Below are 19,169 nucleotides of genomic sequence, written 5' to 3' on the forward strand. Positions count from 1 at the left end.
AATAAATTACGTGCAGCAGAGTTAATGCAGGTGTGCTTTCTTGGCCGGGGCTTTACGTGGAGCAGGCAAGGGACTGGAGCAGTGACTCTGAGGCAGGGAAATTTGAGATCAGTGGTGCTGCCTTCAGCAGAAAACTGATTATTTGGAATTAATGTTAATAAATCTAGCTCTCTTTTGCTATACTCACTCCCCGTTCTCCCAGCCCTGCCACAAAGACTCCCTGCACGCTGCTGGCCGATTGCAGCATCCAGCACCAAACCAACCCCTTCCCCTTCCTTTGTGTCACCTATTTCCACTGATACACAACCTTTGTGTGTCATGCCGCGGCTGACATGCCAGCCAGAGCCAACAATCTTCACTTGGCAGGAATTTCCATGTGAAAGGGATATTTTGAAGAAAGCCTGTGGGCCGGAGCCAAGGTAAAAGCTCCTCACTCCCTCCAGCAAATGCTGCTTTTCCAGCGTGAAAGGGTTGAGGCACTGCCCTCCAAACCACTGTTCCCATGGATTTGTCCCAGGTTGGAGCCTGTCATCGTCACAGCAGGAGTAGGAAGAGGGTTTTCAGTGGGATGGGGATCGCCAACAGCACAAACATTGTTCCTTCACAAAGGAAACAAACTCCAGCCCGAGGGTTTGGCCGGCAAGACATCCCTAATGCAAACAGCCCTGCGTCTAGGAAGGGTGACTGGGCCTAGCAGGGAGAGGATAATCCCAGACAGCAGCTGACACCTAAATCCAGGTCATTGAAAATGAGAAGCAAAGTACACATTTTTAACAACTACCCCCTGAAATGAACAGGCAGGGGGTGTAGCTGGGCATTTTATGTTTTGCTTATATTTTTCAGCTCAAGATTAGGGTGCCTTCCCTGCATCAGAAGTTATTGCAGACCTGAGCAAGACTTGTTGAACTGCAAATCCCCTTGCACAGAGCAAGCACTGTGAGAATGAAGCTCTGTACAGCCAGGGTTTCAGCGAGAAGAAAATGACCATGGCAAGAATAAAATGACCAATGTTGGTACTGCTGCTCTCAACCTAAGCCATGAGCTGGATTTGGAGTCTTGCCCATAATGTCACACAGAAGGAGAAGTGGGCACTGGTGTCGGGAATGTCTTCACTCTGCAACTTTACTGGGAAAACCAAGCCCTTCCCAGTCACCTCAGCAACAAAACTCCTCTCTTGGCTTTTATCACAGCATGCCGTGAGCGTCACCATCAGCTTTCCTGCCGCCTCCTCAGCACGCCCGACGCCTGTTGCTCAAGAAGCCACAGAACTGTACTCCAGGCAAACCCCATCCAGAAGCCTGCCCCTAGATCTTAGGGCAAAACTATGGGGTTTTGTCAGCAAATTGTTTCAGCCACCGACTCCTCGAAGGACCGCAGCGGCTCATGTGCAGCGAGGCAGGGGAAGAGGTCAGAGCCCTGCCCGGTTCCCGCACCCCGGCGCAGGGGACAGGGCACACTCGGCCAGGTGCCACCCGGCCGGGCGAGGCGCGGCTGCCGCACGCACGGAAGATGCGCGCAGTGCGCTCGGGATGCTGAGCCGGGATCCCTGCCGGGGACGATACCCACGATCCGTCCCCTCGGCACTCGCCCGCGGAGCTCGTCCCCTCTCGCCAGGAGAAGCCGTGGCACAGGCGGGCTCCCTTTCCTGCCTTTCCTGCGTGTTTCCCGCGGGATGCTGGCGGCCGCGGGACGGGAGCGCGGTGTCAGCGCCGCCACCGCGGGGCAACAGCTCCGCAACGCGGCCGCTGCTCGCACTGCGGATGGAGGGATGGAGCGCGGCAGGGCGGGAGGCTCAGCCCTCCTCCCGAGCCCTCCCGCCACGGCACCGCGGCTCTGACCGCCTTTACGGCCCAGGTTTTATGGCTCAGGTCACTCAATCCCGGGTAAGCATCACCCTGGCAGAAGGGAACCACTCCATCCCTCTCTCTGAGCCACCCCTGCGCTTCCACATTCCAACCGAAGTTTCTCATCCCAGCTTCAATGCTCCCATCGAAGGGTGGTGATCCTGCTTGTTTTATTTCAATTGAACCAGAAGGCTCTCCCCTGGAAAGAGATTCCTGCCTGTAAAAGAAATGTGATTGCCACAAGCATTCTGCAGGCTGTTACTTTTCCCGTCCTCAAAGTGAATGTCTGACATCATTCTTTGCTGGTGGTCATGAACTATGGGTGACAGTGCACTGGCCCTGAAAGTTTCTCAATTATCTTTAATATGTATAATTTTGAGCTGTCTCCTACCACTTGCACTAAGGGACTGCTGCTTGAAGGGTTTTTTCTTACTGTCAGGCTGGAGCAAATGGAGTAGCCCACCCAGAAACACCGCTAGTGCATCACACATTCTGGGGTTTCCATCCACATTAAGCCTGCCAGGCAGAAGGCAATCCCACACAAATACACTGCACACCTCTCAAGGATAACACATTCCATGTAGGAAGGCAAATTTCCCCACCATGACCCCTGGAATCCCATGCCCTGTGCCTATTCCTGCTCAGCAGGGCACCACTCCTCCCGCCTCCCCCAGCCAGCAGGTAACCAGCTGCTCCTCATCCTCCCGGTTCCTCTGCACCCTGTTCCCCTTCACCCCATCAGCCCTACCATCACCAGAGGACCCCTTATCTCTGTGATGATCTCTTGAAATGCCTTTTGTCTCCAACAGCTCATCGCCCTGGCCCTCACCTGCTGAGATCAGCTGCTTTCCTACTGGGATAAAAGAATAAAAAATGAACCCTGGGAATAATGAGGAATTCTGAAAGCTTTCAAGTTCAGAAAATAAATAAATAAAGGGATGGAGAAAGGGAGAATTGCATGCTACTTTTGATTAATTCCCTTTCTTCCCACCCCCAAAGACCATGCAGTAAATAAAATGAAGCCCAGTCCTGACAGACACAAACCTTGACTGTCTGTTCACAGACAGTGTGAGTGCCAATATTCCAGCGGGACTGTTCAGAGCGAATCTGTCAGGGAACCAGAGCACATGTTCCAGAGTGTGAAGGTACATGCTTCACATTAAAAACAAATCCTTCAGAATGTGCAGAATACCCTAAATCTACATCTGCCACGCTGGTTACTCCTATTGCTTTCTCAAAATTCATCCTGAATTTTATTTTCCACATCTTGCAAGTGTTAGATCTGCAAAACAGCACTATAACTGCAGCTGTTGTGAAGTTCAGCTCTGAATAACTACGTAGCTGAATGCTGGCTGGAATTCTGATTTTTACCTCTGAATATTTTTCCATCTTTTGGAAGCTGCCCAGTTTGAGCAAACCATTTCTTCTGCCTATGATCACTGATACCACCACATTTCAGGGTGATGTGAGGGTGCCGTTTTTTCCACATCTGACTCAGCCTAGCTGTAGCACCACCTTTTCCTAATTGCCTCAATTCCTCAGCACCAACTCCCTGTGCAGTTGCTTTTGTTTCTCTATTGCCATTATTTTGGTCCCAAGAGCCACATTCAATACCACTGATGCCACAGTCATTGAAAATAATGTCAAGGAGCAGAAAGAAGCCTAGTAAATGACTATTTTTTTTTTTAATCCATTGTTGCCATCACCACCTACTGACAAAGGAAGCAGACTCGAGGAGGGTCTCTACTGTACAGCAATTTGCAGTGTCAATTTTGAGTAAGGTCTTTGATGCATCCCTCTAGAATGCAATCGTCTTTATTACCAGGCAAATACAACACAGAAACCTGTCCAGTTCTGAGACACGGTTTAGTATCAGCTGATAACCCTATTGATTTCTTTTGTTTTATTCATAACGACTTATAAGTACATTATAGAGTTGCTTGCATTGGACTGCAGTTTGATTTTCAGAGTGGTATTTCTCAGAATTTGTGAGGTTTTTATCAAAGCTTTCCTCCCAACAAAAGCCACACACTTTCTATCATCCTAACAGAATAGCACTGCAAGTTTGTATCTACAGTTCAGTAACAAATTAAAACCTTTTTTTTCATCTACACACCCATGAACAGAGGTTGGAGCTCAGCAAAACAGGTCAGTTTGCTCCCTCCGATCCCATTTTTCCTCAGAGGCGGAGGAGAAGAACAGTGACTGTTTCTCCTCTGCTCCTACACATCAACACTGCTGGAAGCTATCACCTTTCTCTGGTTGGGTTTGCCAATAAAAATAGAACAAAACATTTTAGCTCAGCACTCCTAACTCACAGCTCTTCCTATAGGACTTTGTCTGAAAAATCTGTTTCCTCACCAAACAGTTCATCCCTTTCCCATCCTTCAGCTGGAGCTAACACCAGCCAAAGGCTTCAGCACGACTTTGCCAGGTCTGAGTTGTGTCTCCACAGACTGTGCAAAGCCCTGACATGAAAGAAACAAAAAAAAAAAAAAAAAAAAAAAAAAAAAAGGGGAAAAAATAAAACCTACCATGTCCCTCCCCCACTATGGATTCCAAACCTTGGCTCACATGTCAATTAAAAAGTATGAAAAAAAACACAAGGAAGGAAGTGCTGGAAAATATTATTTTCCCTGACTTCTCAAAATCAAGGTCCCAAGTGTCTACTGGAGTTTTTTATATTATTGCATGTTCTCCTCATGTGTCTGTCACCAGCAGAAAAACCTCCCTAGCCCCTGCCTTTCCCCAGAGCTCAGAGCAGAGGGGACATCCCCTCACCCGCAGGTGGGTCACAGTCCCCTCACAATTATTCTGTTGCTTTGTTTCCTTCAGGACATTTAGAGTGACCAACACCCTGAACAAGCAACCTGCCCTGGGTGCATTCAGAAAACATCCCTAATTCTGCTCAAGAATAGGAACAAGCTTCTTGTTTTCTCCCAAATCTTCTTTTCAAGGAAATAAGGGGGTAACAGTGTTGTCAGAGATTAATCACCAGCCCCCAGACAAAGCCCCCAGACAAATAACTCTTTGGCAATGGCAAAAATTAGAAAAAGAAAGTGACTTGATCAATGTGAAACACCATTTCACATTCAAATTTCCTTCTCAGCTGAGAAGGAAAAGGGACACTTCTGCTTGTACATTAAATAGGAGAACAAATGCATTCAGGTGCAACATTTGCAGCAAGCAAGACAACAATCCTTAGCACTGCCCCAAGAGACAGCTTCCTTCCCCTTGCACTCACCTCAGGTGTTTGGAGACACATCAGGAATTAAATTTTAAATAAATAAACAAATAAATAAATAATATGGGGGGAGGAAGGAAAAAAGAAGAAGATCCCAAATGAGATCACAATAGTCAATCTGACATTGTTCCTCGAGAGCCTAGTGAGCGCCTCAACTACTGAGTGCCTAGTGCGCACTCAGTAGTTGAGAAAATACCAACAAGATATTCTCTCAAGAGGTCAAAACATCTTTACTGGCACTTTAGAAAAATCAGGGAACTTTGGCAAAGGGTTTACTACAACATCCAATCAACGTAAAACACTTGTCAAAGCATTAACTTGGCCCACTCATCTCAGCAAACTAAAGTCCATACAATGTTAAGTTACTCAAAATGTTCCAAGAAGAGGGAATTAGAAGGAGAAAGACAGAGAGGCAGGAAGACAAAAAAGATATAGAAAAGCACACAGGCCACATATACATTCAAAGGAAAGGCAAGAATTTGAAATTAAAACATCCTGAATACCATTCAGGAGCACACAGTTCATCTGGTAACTTTTACCTGCAGAGATAAAACTACACCTCAAAAAAAGTAGCTACAAATAGAAATGCAATCCAGCAGCCCTTCACTTTTAACCTCAAATGTGAAACCAGACTTTTCTGGCCCAATTTTATTCTTGTTTAAAAACTGGAGTACTACAAAAAGTATTATCTACAGACACTAGGTCCAGATTTCCCAGGTTAAAAATAGATATTGAAGAGTTTTTGGTTAAACTTTTTTTTTGTTTAAACAACCACTGGGACTGGGAGAAGGGGAATAACCTTCCAGGACCACCATTTCCCTTTTGCACACTGCAAATGTTAGAGTTTTTCCAACATGGTCTGTGTTACTATCTTGTGGGGACACTGGAAGCAGAAGGAATCAGCAAGTGAAGCGAGGACCTCAGAATTTCAAAGCGAAAGGGTGAGAACTAGAAGATAAAAGAAGTAAAACTAATTTTAAGCCCATTCCCTAATTTGTAATGCTCTAGTTACTGTGAGCAGATATGGAAATACAAAGCCTCTGGTTCTCTCCAGCCCTCCCCAGGTTGCGTGAGGCCAAGGGAAGCACACAGGGAGACAGAACATGTGCTTTCTGATGCCAAGTTCAGATTTAGGGCACTCCGAATGAATTAGACACAAGTCACTGTACCAGGTAACTGCACCACCTCCATGCAGTTGAAACATGGCATAGGTACTAATTAAACTCACAAATTTATAGAATGCTTACAGCTTCCAGGCCATGAGAAATCACAGCTGGCATCACGCAAGCAAGAAGCAGGGCATCTTTGCTTAGCAACTTCATACATGTGGAGTCTCAAGTCCCAGAAACACACTTTAAGATAAGCAGACACTTTTACCTCTTCCCAGGTCCCGTGGAGGACAGGGTAGGTGGTCTTTTCCAAAGAGCTGTCTGTTTGTGTCACAGGAGTCATCCCCAGACCAGCTTCTCCCTGTGGATCCTCCAATTCCTTGGAGCCCACAGACAGATATTTTCCATGGCAGGGTTCAAAAAAACTTCTATCCATCATGCTTAGCAGTGTCAGCCTGCTGCCAAAGTTTGTCAGCTACAGCTTGGGAGCATCCAACTTTTTTAGGTTTAAATCCAAGCCCTCTGTTCCAAATGTAAAGACATCATGGCAAACACAGTGTTTGCACTCGCAGTGCAAAATTGTGGGTGGTTTTCTCTCCTGATCCAAAAACTCTCAACAGTGTTTGAAAGAGAAGGTTTTAACATGGTATTTTTATGATCTAATGATTTTACTGTCGCCTGTGACCCCGCTCATGTTTCCCAGCCAGCTGTAAAGGGGTGGCATCCTGGGCTGAAGCAGGAGCTGCCCTATCAGTGACAAACCAGCCCTCCTGGGCTCCTGCAAAACCTGGAAGATCCACAAGACAATCCCAGTTTAGATCAATAACATGGAAAACCAACCAGCACTGAAACTCAGCTCACCCAGGGAAGACTTTGCCCTCCTGTTCCTCTGAAAGCCTTTGTCATTGTTGTTAACCCCTCAGTGAAATCAAAGTAAATTGTGTAACATTCCCCTGCCTCCAGCAGAGTCCTTTCCCTTCATATCTGGGGAAAGCAGCTGCTGGAGGCAGCTGGAAGGAAACTTTTATGATTATTACAGTAGCTGCAAAGTCACCTGTGCGTGGTAGCACTCGGATATTTATCAGTCTCTGTCACCCACACAAGTTTTGAGGTAGAAATGGGTCTGCAGGCAGCCAGGGGAACCCACAGCACCCCAGCCAGCCAGCTTTCCACAGAGTGGCAGCTGCAAGGGGCTGGCAACCCCCTGGGAGATGCAGGAGACATTGCTGGGCACAGCTGGAGACATGCGTGGAAGGAGGTGTTCCATGCCAAAGGGGGACACTGCTGAGGCAGGGACAACCCTGAGGGACACGGGGGTGACATTCCTGAGGGACTGCAACTCACTGATCCCCAGGGCAGGGCAAGGCAGGGCAGGGCAGACGTGCTCCCAAGGGACTGTAGGGAACACCCTGCAAAGGACGAGGAGACCAGGAAAGTGTTTGACTGAAGCTGACTCTGGGGAAGGGAGAGAAATGGGGTTTCCCTAAGTGGGTTTCTTAATTTGTTCCCTTTACTCTCTGCCCTCAAATAAGCAACTGAAACTTTGTGTTAATTGGCATCAAATTCAGCCAGAAAATTTCCTCAGGTCAAGCTAGTGTTGCTGCTGGGGATGCAGACACTGCCATCATCACTCCTTGCAAGAGGCCATGCAGAAAGCTCATGGTTTGGTCACTGTCAGGATGTCCTAGATGTGACAATTCATGCCACAGACAAAATTGGCATGTAAAATTGACATGTAAAGTGAAAATATTGAGATTCTTTTAATGTCATAAAATGTATTTCTAACAGCAGCATTTAAAATATTTGTATCGCCTAAGCTGATGTTTCTAATTTCAGACGAAAAAAATGACTGCTCATCTGAGCCTTTCAGATGCACATCAGCTAGCAAGTAATTGAGGACAAAGTGTTTTTCTGTAATAAACCTTCATAATGAAGCACCAGAGGAAAATCCTAAAGTTCAACTCAATACATCACGCTAATCTGCAGAATGGGATTTTCCTGCCACTAATCTTGTTAGAGCTGGGGCACTGTGCAAATATACCTAAACACATAATTACTGAAGAGATATTAAACTGATCGATTTATTTCAATAAAAAATGCAAACTCTGAGGAGAATTCATTAATACTCAAAATCCAGCCAGGCAATAAATAAAACTAATGAACTGAGAAAAAGGAATAGATGAACAAGTACTGACATGATGTCTTATGCTTATTGCTGTTAAAGAGGAGCTGACAATTACTCCATTTGAAATATAAATCCTGTAAGGGAAATGCTAGAAAGTGAGAGAAAGACTTGTTAAAAATATGTATGTACATATATATACACACATTTTAAGGCGGCATTAGGATGAGAACTAATTCAATGTAGTTCTAAGGAGGCCATATTACCATTTTCATCACCCTTAAGCTGTGTTTACATTAGCAAACAGTGCTGTGCAACAGGAGAATGAAACAGCTGTTGCTGAGATGCTGGCAGCACAGCAACTCGAAATGTGTTGGGGGGTTGCTGCCAGCCAGCTCCAGGGTGGTCCTGCAGCCTGAGTGCCTCACAGACAGCAGGGCACCCTGGCCACAGGGCTGCAGGATCTCCCTGGCTCAGTTTTGTCCCAAGAGAACTCCAGAGTGAATGCTCTGTAATGTGAATCAGAACGCTGTGATTGAAGGTGTGGTGCAAACACAGCATTTTCTTCAAAAAAACACCTCCTCACTGGCACTAAAATGTTTCCTGCAGCAGAAGCATTCAGGGCACTGTAAATGGCTCACTCCAGGACAAAACTGCCAGACACGGCAGAAACCTCAGTGCCACACTCACCCACACAACCCAAATGACCCAATGACAGTGAGGGGTATCTAAAACAGCCTTTGCAGTAAGGGATGGGAGAGCTGTCAAGACAGAACCCAAGAATATGTTCTCCCTCATGTTTGGGAGGTTCTGCAATTTGCCAAGAGGAAAAAATCAAAGCATTTGGTTTACTATTTTTGAATTATAAGAAGGTATTCAAATAGCACACTTGAAGCTGCTTCAGAGGACACTTGCAATGATTTTCTGCAGGCTTCTGAAACAGAAAAAAGACCTTGAGGGGCTGAGGTGTGCCCAGAGAAGGGAACAGAGCTGGGGAAGGGGCTGGGACATGACTGATGTGGACCAGCTGAGGGGTCTGAGGCTGTTCAGCTTGAAGAAGGCTCAGGGGGGACCTCATCACTCTCTGCATCTCCCTGATAGAAGGGTGCAGTGAGCTGAGGGATCATTCTCTTCTCGCGGGGAACAACAGACAGGAAACTCTCATGCTGTGCCAGGGGAGGCTTAGATTGGACATTATGAAAAATCTCTTCACTGCAAGGGTGGTCAGGCACTGGAATAGGCTGCTCAGGGAGCTGGTGACTGCCAGTCCTGGAAGTGTTCAACAAGATGTGGATGTGGCACCTGCAAGTTTTACTCAATTCCACAGTCCTTACAGCAAAGAAGATGCTGCCACCTCTCCTGGTGGAAGATCTCTGGTTTATTCACTCATTCCTTACCTGAAAGCTGCTCCCAACCTTTATTAGGGACAATAGACTTCAGCAGCTGAGGAAGAAGGAAGTTGATATATAAAAGATGAGGCTCTATTTTGTTAAATCACAGTCAAGTTATTAAAAATCACCATTTCCTTTCAATAGCTTTGTGTGGGGAAATGCTGGCAGGGTACCCAAACCTCATCTAGATGAGCAGCTCTGGCTTTTACTGGTTATAAAATGAGTGATTTATGGCAGCATGTTCAACATGATATTATTTCCCTTGCAATTTATTCTCTCAGAGGGCAGAGAAGAGGTGGCTGTGCAGAATTACACATCCCTTGCTCCTTCCAGCAGATGCCTCTCTGCACATAATACCACTTTCACAAAAATCTCTGCTTTGTTCTAACCCATGTCTCTAAAGAGCTTCTGCAGGGGCAATTACTACTGGGAACAAACCAAATAATTCCTGTAATTTTGTTCTGTCCTTAAGTTTATCCTGGAAAGACAGGAAGCTTCTTCATTTTCATTCTGCTCTTAACAAAATGTTATGGGTTGGGCATGTCTAGGTGCTCTGTTCAAACACGACCTCTAATGTATTTTATTTGGTTGTTTCCTTGACATTGTCAATACAAACTGAGGAACCTGGGATGGCGAAGAAGAACTACACTTCAAACACAACATGATGCACCTCTGATTGAAGGCAATCCTCCTCTCCTTAGGCCTGAGAGGTGATGAAGATTTGCAGCTACAAGCAATATTTAGAAAAAGCAACTATGACCCGGTCACCAGAGTCACGTAAAAAAAAAAAAATGTACTGGAAAAAAAACCAAATAAGGGAAGCAGATGGCAAAAGAAATGCATTTGTTAACAAGTCAGTTGGGATTTTACCACCAGGAAACCACTTTATCAGTAGAACGTGTCCCTCTATAAACCCTACAATAACAGGTATCCCGAAAATTACAGCTTGGCATCTCAGATGGGTTGAAATCCTCAAACATCCTTTCCGATGCTTCTCAAGGGCTGAGGGCTTCCCTTCCAGCTTTCCTTCAGATCAAAGAAAGCAGGATCCTGGCAGTTTCAGGCCTTTTTATTGCCAGAAAGGAGTGGGATAAAGCAGGCTGTTCTGCACGGGCTCATCGGGACTCCAGCTCCAGGCAAGTGACAAACCTGCCACCAGATGTCACCCACAGGCCACTCCTGTCTACTGCTGAGACTCAAGCATGGCCCTGGATTTCCTGCAGGCAGCAGGGACGGTTACACCACTGTCACCACTCCTGCAGTCACACCCATTTTTAACTTCAGATTTCTACTTTGTGCCTTGAAAGAGAAAATAAACTTTCAAGCTGCAGTAAGTATTCAAAATGCTTTGAAAACTGAAGTATGTTCAAGAGCTGAAGGCCTGTATTTCTGTTTTTACAGAATTTTATCCCTTTGCAGAGGTTACCCTTACCTAACTCTTAGGGGGAAAAAGAACAAACTATCAAGATAGATAACCGATTGCAACAGCAAGCAATGCAAAAAGAAGCAGAAGCACCTTGTGACAAGGGAATAAAAAAGATTTCCTGTCATAATAAAGACAATTATAACAGGAAAAAGCAGAATAAAAAATGATAAAGTCTAAACAAATTAAGACTATCAGACACCTTTTACAAATTCCTGAATACACTTAAAAACTTCATCATGGGAAGCATCCAAAGAAAGCACAGAGGGACACTATATCCACTGTTCAACATTAAGAAAGTTCCACATGCTTTGCTGCAAATCAGAATTTTGCCTTTTATCATTTTTTAAAAAAAGACAGAAATCTAGAAAATACAAATATAGCATTGCAGCTAAAGTGGCAGTGACAGACATAAGAAACTGCTTGTGAAAATATTTGTTGTGAGCCTTGACCAAATAATGATACAGAGGAAAATGGATGAAAGCAGTTTTGAAGAAATTTTACTTCCTTTTTTTTTAATCTCCTACATACAACTAAAACGTCCAGTGCTTCCACGGGTAAACCAACAATTAATTATTTCAGCTTCAAACAGCAGCATCTAAAAAGAGGGGTGAAATCACTTCTATAAATATTTCAGCTTTTTGAAACAAGTCCAGGAACAATTTCAGCTCCATTTAAAACAGTCCCAACTTTTTCCCCAAAGTCACGGTTAAGCTAAAAATACCTTCTCACATTTGCCCCACAGATCATGTTTTTCTGCTGTTAAAGAATTCTGCCTGTGACAACACTTTGAAAATTGAATTTGGAACTCTCAGTAAGGATATTTATTATAAACAACAATCAGAGCACTAGAAAAACATCCAATATATCCTGTGAAGAAAGCAGTTCTTGTGCAGCAGCTAATGAGCACAGGCAGGTCCTGAACAGCCTGATCAGCTGCACAACAGGTCATCAATAAACCACAGAGCACCCACTCCACTTTGCCACAGAACAGGATTTCCAGAGGTCTCAAGGCTGTGACAATCTAACATGTTCCTGTGCACTCTGTGTAGAACTGAAGGTGTAAGGACAAGTCCATGAGGTACCAGCTTGAGTAAAAAGTTGATTTACCACACTGCTCCTTGCATTTAGTATTCTAAATTTATCAAGCATAAGGAATTGGAATGTTTTCATATTTAATATAATAACTAAAGCAACAGCTCTGCTGCCAGTTACAAATCAAAACAACAAAATATTTAGTGGAATCCCAGACAGTAAATTTCAACGTGGATAAGGAAATTCTTCTTTTGAATTGTAAATTTTGGTGATTTTTATTTATTATGCATCAGTGGCTGAAGAAACTTCAACTCAGCTGCTTATTAAGAAAGAACATTCCAACACAGTATTGGAAGTTTTTTTAGAAAATTCAAAGGAGAAACCAAGATTCAGACTGCTCATGAAGATCAGTCCTGTACATATGTGAACCTTCTTGTTTTCTCTGACCCAACCACACTTTACCATGACAGACCTGGCAACAGTTCTTTTGGTTTTGCTATGTTATGGCAAATGTTTGTTTTCAGAACTTGAAATGGTGAAGCCAGAAAATTAAAACAAAACTCCCAAACAATCCAAAAAAGATGGAGAAAAGAAATTTTGACCTCATTTCACCTCTAGTCCCTTATAAATAAATAGAGTAAAAAAAAAAAAAATCAGGTTTTACACTGGCAGCACTTTCAGTTATAAAGTAGTAATTGGATACTTTTCTTAGCATGACCTATCATTGTACCACCCAGTGGTAACAGACTGACCTCCAGTACCTGTAATGAAGCAGCTTAGAGTAAACAAAATACTTATTTTTGAGAAAAAATACAAAAATCACAACTATTATATTAAGAACTCTGTTGTAATTATATACAAAATAACTATTAGAGCATTTGGTTCATTCCAAATGAAAAGTGTTGCTGCGAGTTTGGAAATGAAGTATTTGATCCAAGATAGTCAGTGCTAGAAACAGGCAACCATCTCAAACCTGTCTGCCTGGGGACACAGACAGAACAATTTGTGGATTCATGACAAAGGTGGAAGAACCACGTGGCAAAAGGAGAGGAAGCTATGTATGCAGAGAAGTTAAAAAAAATACCTCAACAATGCCAAGTTCCCTGCACTGTCCCATTAAACCACATTTAGAACATCCACAGCAGCTGCCTTCATTCACAGTACTTTGTTTTTGGTTTTATACTGGTTTTCTTGGGACTCAGATGTCTATTTAGACACTTTCCCCACCCAAATTCTTAAAGCCAGGTGCAATGACTTCCTGCTACATCTCAGGTAAGAGTTTCAACTGGTGCCCTGAAGAGAAGCAATCTGCAGTTTGTGACCCTTCATTGCACACTGCAGCCAATCCATACTTAAATGTCACCAAGTTTTGTAACCAAGGATAACCAAACTCCACTTTAATGACAGTGCAAAACGTGAAGTAAGACCCTTCAAATATTTGTTAGCTCTTGGTAAGGTGCCCACAAGCATCACCTGTGTTAATTCCCTGTATCTCAGTTTGCCACCAAGCAAATCTTACTCAGAGAAGAGAAACTGCAAGGCAGCAACAACCCAGCCCCTCACCCAACTGTAACAAAATGCTCAGAACTTCTGAGGTTCAAACACAGTCAGTTCATTTCCATCGTAGAACTCCTGCAGCTGGTTTGACTCATATTTTATGGAAGGTGCTTCAATTTGCATCCCAGGCTCCAGAGCGTTCTGTCCCACTATTTTAAGGTTCACCAGTTTTATTTTCCAGGTGTTGTTCCTCATGGGGCAGCTGATGAGCCCAAAGATTTGCTCAAAGACACCCAAACAAGCATTGTCTCTGTGCACTGTGCCAGCCACTGCCACCAGCACCAATCCATGTGGGGACATTGCACATTTCAGGCCGTTGGAATGCAAATTGGGGTTGAAGAGGAGACATTCTTCTTTAACCAAGGACTGCAGGCGCAGGCTCACCATGTCTGCACCCACATATTGTTCTGTGTTTTTTTCCAGTGTGTTGTAATAGAACTTCAGTTTGGCATCCTCCCAGAAATGCTGTGGTCCCCACGTTTCTTCGGATTTTACTCCCAAAGGATGCTGAGAATTCAGGAGTTCAAAGTACCATTGGCAGAATTGTCCTCCTAGACCACCAATGTCATCTTGTGGTGACTTTTGTCTGTCTCCATAACTCTGCAATCAAGCAAAAATTTTTTTAGAACTATTTATCAAGATTATCACTTAGAAAAACATCAAATAATGTATGTAGTTATATTAAATATTCTAAGTATTCTCTAAGTGTTCTGAGACAGAGTGCCTGAAGAGAAACACCAAAGTAAAATCTCATCTGTTTTTACAAACAGGATTATCTTATCTAAAGAACCAGGACAGGTTCCTTGAATTACACCCAGGAAATGCTTCAGTGTCTTGATCTCTTTATAATCAATGAGGAAAATCCTGGTTCTGTTGAAAAAGGGCAGGGAAAGGATATAAGGTGAGATGTTTTTTGGAATTAAATGTACAGTTCCTTTGTAAGGCTTCACAGCATGTGTGACTTGGAAGCAAGACATTTTTTAGAAGTAAATCAAATGTCAAGTTTGCTAACACTGAAGTCTAGTAAGTATTAAATTGTGTTAGGAGCTTAAAGTAATTAAGCATGAAAAGTCTAGAAATTTCTATATAGAAATGCTGTATTTGTTTCACCACAGATTTTGTAATTGATTTCCAATTCTGTTACATAGCTTCAGGGTTTCCCATTTCTTCACAGTAGTGATGGCCACAAGAATTAAAAGGAAACAAACTTGAAGAAAGATGCATGTGATATATGAATCAACTGACTTTCTTTTCATTTGTGACTGTGTTTTACATACTTCATTTATGTACCATTAACCACAAAACTTTGCTAAGGGGTAAGACTTTGAAAGCATTCTTACAAGAGGAACCTTTTTTTTCCCTAAAGTATGCCCAGAAAAGATTGTTTTGAAAACAATTCTCAGCTAAATCCTAATTGTCATCAATCATTCCCTGAGTGGAAAATCAGTGCACCAGGTTCTTAACAGGGACAGAGCTCTCACAGCCCTCGAAGTCCATTATACCACAAGGATTTGCTAAATGGCAAAGCTTTTAACTTCAAAATAACCCATTATTGCCAAAACTCATTTCCTTATGCCGTACTAACTGTTAAAATATCAAGGGAAAACAAATGACACCAACTTGGCACTGCTGAGAACTTTACATTTTAACAATATATAAATTCACTAAAATCACAAGGGTCTCTGCAGGATTTCTGTGCCATTCATACTGTTTTCAGGTGTCCCTGAATCCACAAAACTGTGAATATCCTCTATTTTACCCTATAGGACAATTTAAAAATTCAAGGCATGGAGAAGACCCCGCACATTAGAGTTCAAATACTGTGGAAAACAGAGCAGACAACTTTAGATGATGTATTCAAAAACAAATAAAAAAAACCAACTACAACAAAACCAACCAAGAGTTAAAAAGATTTTGGACCTTCCTACAGATGCAGAGCCATATTTGGGATATGCATTGCAATATTCCCACTGGTTATGTTATAAAAGCAATGCTGAGCCCCCTGAGGATTTCCAGCAAGCAGCACTCACCTGTGCAAGGGGCTTTCTGTGGCCTGGCTCTGGGGCTTGTGCTGTGAGCTGCCCACTCCAGAACTGCCTCACACGCTCAATGAGCAGGTGTTTCTCTGAGGAAGGAGGCACTGCAATCCCCTGGGCTGCCAAATACTTGAAGATTATTTCTCTGTAGACTTTCCTGCGCCTCAGAAGTTCTTCCACATTTTGGCTGTACACCAGAATGGCATGAATGGCCTCTGCAAGGAAAGAAATTGAAGTTAGAGGTGGTAGCTTCCTTCAGAATTAAACCCCAAGCCTGAGCCATTTCATAAACTCCTGACCTCCAAACACAGTACAAGACAAGGTGACACGACATGAAGAGACTGAAGATTTGTTTGTAAACTGAAATGTGGCCTAATCATGTCACACACAGAATTCACCCAAAGGCTTGCAAACACGTTTCTTGAACAAGACTTCAAATAAAGTGTTTCAGATAATGTACAGTAGTTTGTGAAAATGAGGTTCCACCTCCTTCCTCAAGGCTGATGGAAATGGAATTAAATCTGCTTTATTTCTACACTAATGTGATTACAACTCCCTTATTCCTAAGCAAATGCATCCTAGCACAACAACAGTGCATTGAAAGGCAACAATAAAAAAATCAACTACAAGACTCTGCAGTAGAATGAAGAAATATGACAAACTTAAATTCACTTTTAAAGCTGTTGCAGCAGAGTCCCCACCTGAACTGCAGCTGATGTGCAACAAGAGACCTATAAAACCCCTAAATCTAACCACACAGAAACAGCTGAAGTAAAACAGAAAAATCTTTTAATGCAACCTAGAACCACTGCAAAAGCTAGATTAGAAAGATAAGGAGAAACTACAGGCAAAAGATCTGTTAAAGAAATGTGTGGGGCAAATCTTACAGGTCTTAGTTACATTACATGAAACATACTCAGGTTTTGGGATAAGTATATTTCAGGGCAACAAATTGAGTGGCCTCAGGTAACTCACACAAAAATTTAAGTTTTATGAAACAAATCTCAACCAAGTAATGGGGGATAGTCACAACGGGAAGCATTCTGTTCTGCAAAAAAATAAGTTCAACATTAGATTTCGTGTTTTACCCTTTCAAAACCTGAAAGCAAATGTGACTGACGCCATTAGCGAGACATTTTTGAGGTTCAATATTATAACCACTAACAGGGCACAGCCATGCTCGCAGTTCGCTGCAGAGCTGTAAGGGAGGAAGAAGATGCGCTGGAGAGCTCCAGATCTGCTACGCGCCCCTCGCCACCTCAACCTCCTCGGCCTGTACAACCCTGAGCCCTTCACGGCAAGCCCCGGCGCTGCCGGGCTGTGCAGCAGAAGGCTCCGGCAGATCCCCCGCCCCAGCGCAGCGCTGCGATCCCGCAGCCCCCGGGCAGCCCCGACCGCCGGCCCGGGCAGCGAGCAGCGGCTGGGCTGGGCAGGGCCGGCCCCTCTCGGCAGGCCCCGGAGCGGCGCTGCCCGCGCACCTTGGCGGCTCTCCGGGTGCACCAGGCGGTTGGTGACGGTGTCGGTGAGCGCCAGCAGCTCGTCGGTGTGCAGGAGCTCCAGCAGGGCCCGGCAGCCCGCCCGCTCCCGCTCGCTGAGCCCCGGGCCCGCCATGGCCGCCCGGCGGGGCCCGCCCGGTGCAGCGCTGCGCGCCCGCCGGAAAGAGCGGCCGGCACTGGGGTTCCGCGGGGCGAGCGCGGCCGCGAGGGGGCGGGATTGAATGGGTAATGATGGATTGTACAAGGGGAGGATCTATAGTTTAGTCTGTCCCTGCCTTCCATCGCGTCGTGACGCTGTCCTGCTGCGCTCTGGGCAGTGAGAAGCTGGGGAGCAGCACGGAAAGAGCCGGGGGTGTTGGCCCATGGCCGGCGGGATGTGAGCCGGCAGTGCCCGGCAGCGACATGCCTGTCCTGGGGGCGGCGGGGACGGCATGGCCAGCGAGGGATTGTCCCGCTCTGCTCCGCGCTGGGGCGGGATCACTGCAAGCCCTGGGGTGGCTCTGGCACCAAAATACAGCAAAGGTATAAAACCATTAGGCAGTGTCCGAGGCAGGGCGAGCAAGGCGGGCAGGGCCTTAAGGACAAGCCGTATGAGGAGCGGCTGAGGTCACTCGGTCCTTACAGCTGCACAGGAGAGACCTCACTGCAGTTACAACTTCCTCAGCAGGGGGGAGAAGGGGCAGACACTGATCACATCTCTGCGGTGACAGTGACAGTGGCAGTGACAGGACGCTAGGGAATGGCCTGATGTGTCAGGGCAGCCTTAGGTGGAGTATTAGAAAAAGGTTCTTCTCCCCAGCACCACCAGCCTGGCAAAGTCCAAGCAGCGTCTGGACAACACTTTGGGGCACATGGTGTGACTCCTGGGGACTCCTGCAGAGACAAGAGTTGGACTCGATGATCCTCGTGGGTCCCATCCAGCTCAGGATATTCTGTGATGTCATTCTATGATTTCTACAGCCGGTCACTTCATCTGCACCAAGCTATCTCTGAAGGTCTGAGATGCAGCCCCTGTGGGCAGCAAGCAAGTCATCCACTTGTGACAGGCAAAAAAAAAAAGCCATGCAGGTGATGTATGTCCCCAGGAGTGGGAAATCCAACAGCACAGCACCTCCTCAGAGAAATGAAGGACTGTAAGCTAAAGATGCTTTTTTTTTTTTCAATGCAAGGTCTCAGTCCTGTGTTGCTCTTCCACTCAGCAGTATTTTCTCTGTCAGGGGTAGAAAAACCAGTGATGGACACTAAATAAAGGAGAGAGAGAAAAGAAAAATGAGGAAGGATGAACAAAAAAGAGAAGACAGTAGAAGCTTCAGCTAAGTATTATAAGCTATGTGCCAAGAAAAATAAAGGTACAACAAGTGCACTTCTGTGACTTCTCTGTGGCAGAAAAAGCCAACACTCTCCTCCACCCCATGCTTTAGTTATGAATGTGTAAGGAGGCCACCTTTTCATGCTAAAGCTGCCTGTGATTTCAAAGCCAGGAAGAACCAGATTCTGTAAAGACACACAGAAGAACTACATTAGAATCACTGATGATGCTTTGGCACAAATGAACTCATCATTATGGTGGGCTCTGTTCAGAGCTATAATAAGAAATGCCTTTTTTACAAGACCTTGCAAACCTACAAGAGAACACTGATGCGAACACAGAACACATTCCTTCCCCACTTAAAATGGTTGTATTTTAGAGGATTGTTTCCTCTTTGAGATCTAAAAAAAGTCCATGCAGATCTCCCAGGTTCATCAGAAGGGAAACCCACACATATTCAGTTTGGGTTACAGCTGTTTGCTTGAGCAGGAGCAATGAATTCCATATAAGCCAGAAACAGCTGAACCAATTCTGCCCATGAATTTTAAGTACAACATTCAGATAAAAACTCAGTCTGGAAGCATCTGGAAAGCTTCACTGTAA

At 44.7% G+C, this 19,169-nt stretch overlaps 1 protein-coding gene across 1 annotated transcript; it reads right to left on the reverse strand.

Moving 5' to 3' along the window:
• Positions 1-11,618: 11,618 nt before the first annotated feature.
• On the reverse strand, positions 11,619-17,424 carry C1H3orf38 (chromosome 1 C3orf38 homolog). Its single transcript, XM_085077124.1, has 3 exons — positions 17,240-17,424; positions 15,756-15,976; positions 11,619-14,325 (listed from the first exon to the last, which is right to left on the reverse strand). Exons 1-3 carry the CDS (start codon positions 17,370-17,372, stop codon positions 13,750-13,752), a joined length of 930 nt encoding a protein of 309 aa, XP_084933250.1. The 5' UTR covers positions 17,373-17,424; the 3' UTR covers positions 11,619-13,749.
• Between the last annotated feature and the right edge of the window lie 1,745 nt (positions 17,425-19,169).

This window comes from Lichenostomus cassidix, chromosome 1, assembly GCF_008360975.1.
Source record: "Lichenostomus cassidix isolate B80296 chromosome 1, HeHo_3.0, whole genome shotgun sequence".
Classification (NCBI taxonomy): Eukaryota; Metazoa; Chordata; class Aves; order Passeriformes; family Meliphagidae; genus Lichenostomus; species Lichenostomus cassidix.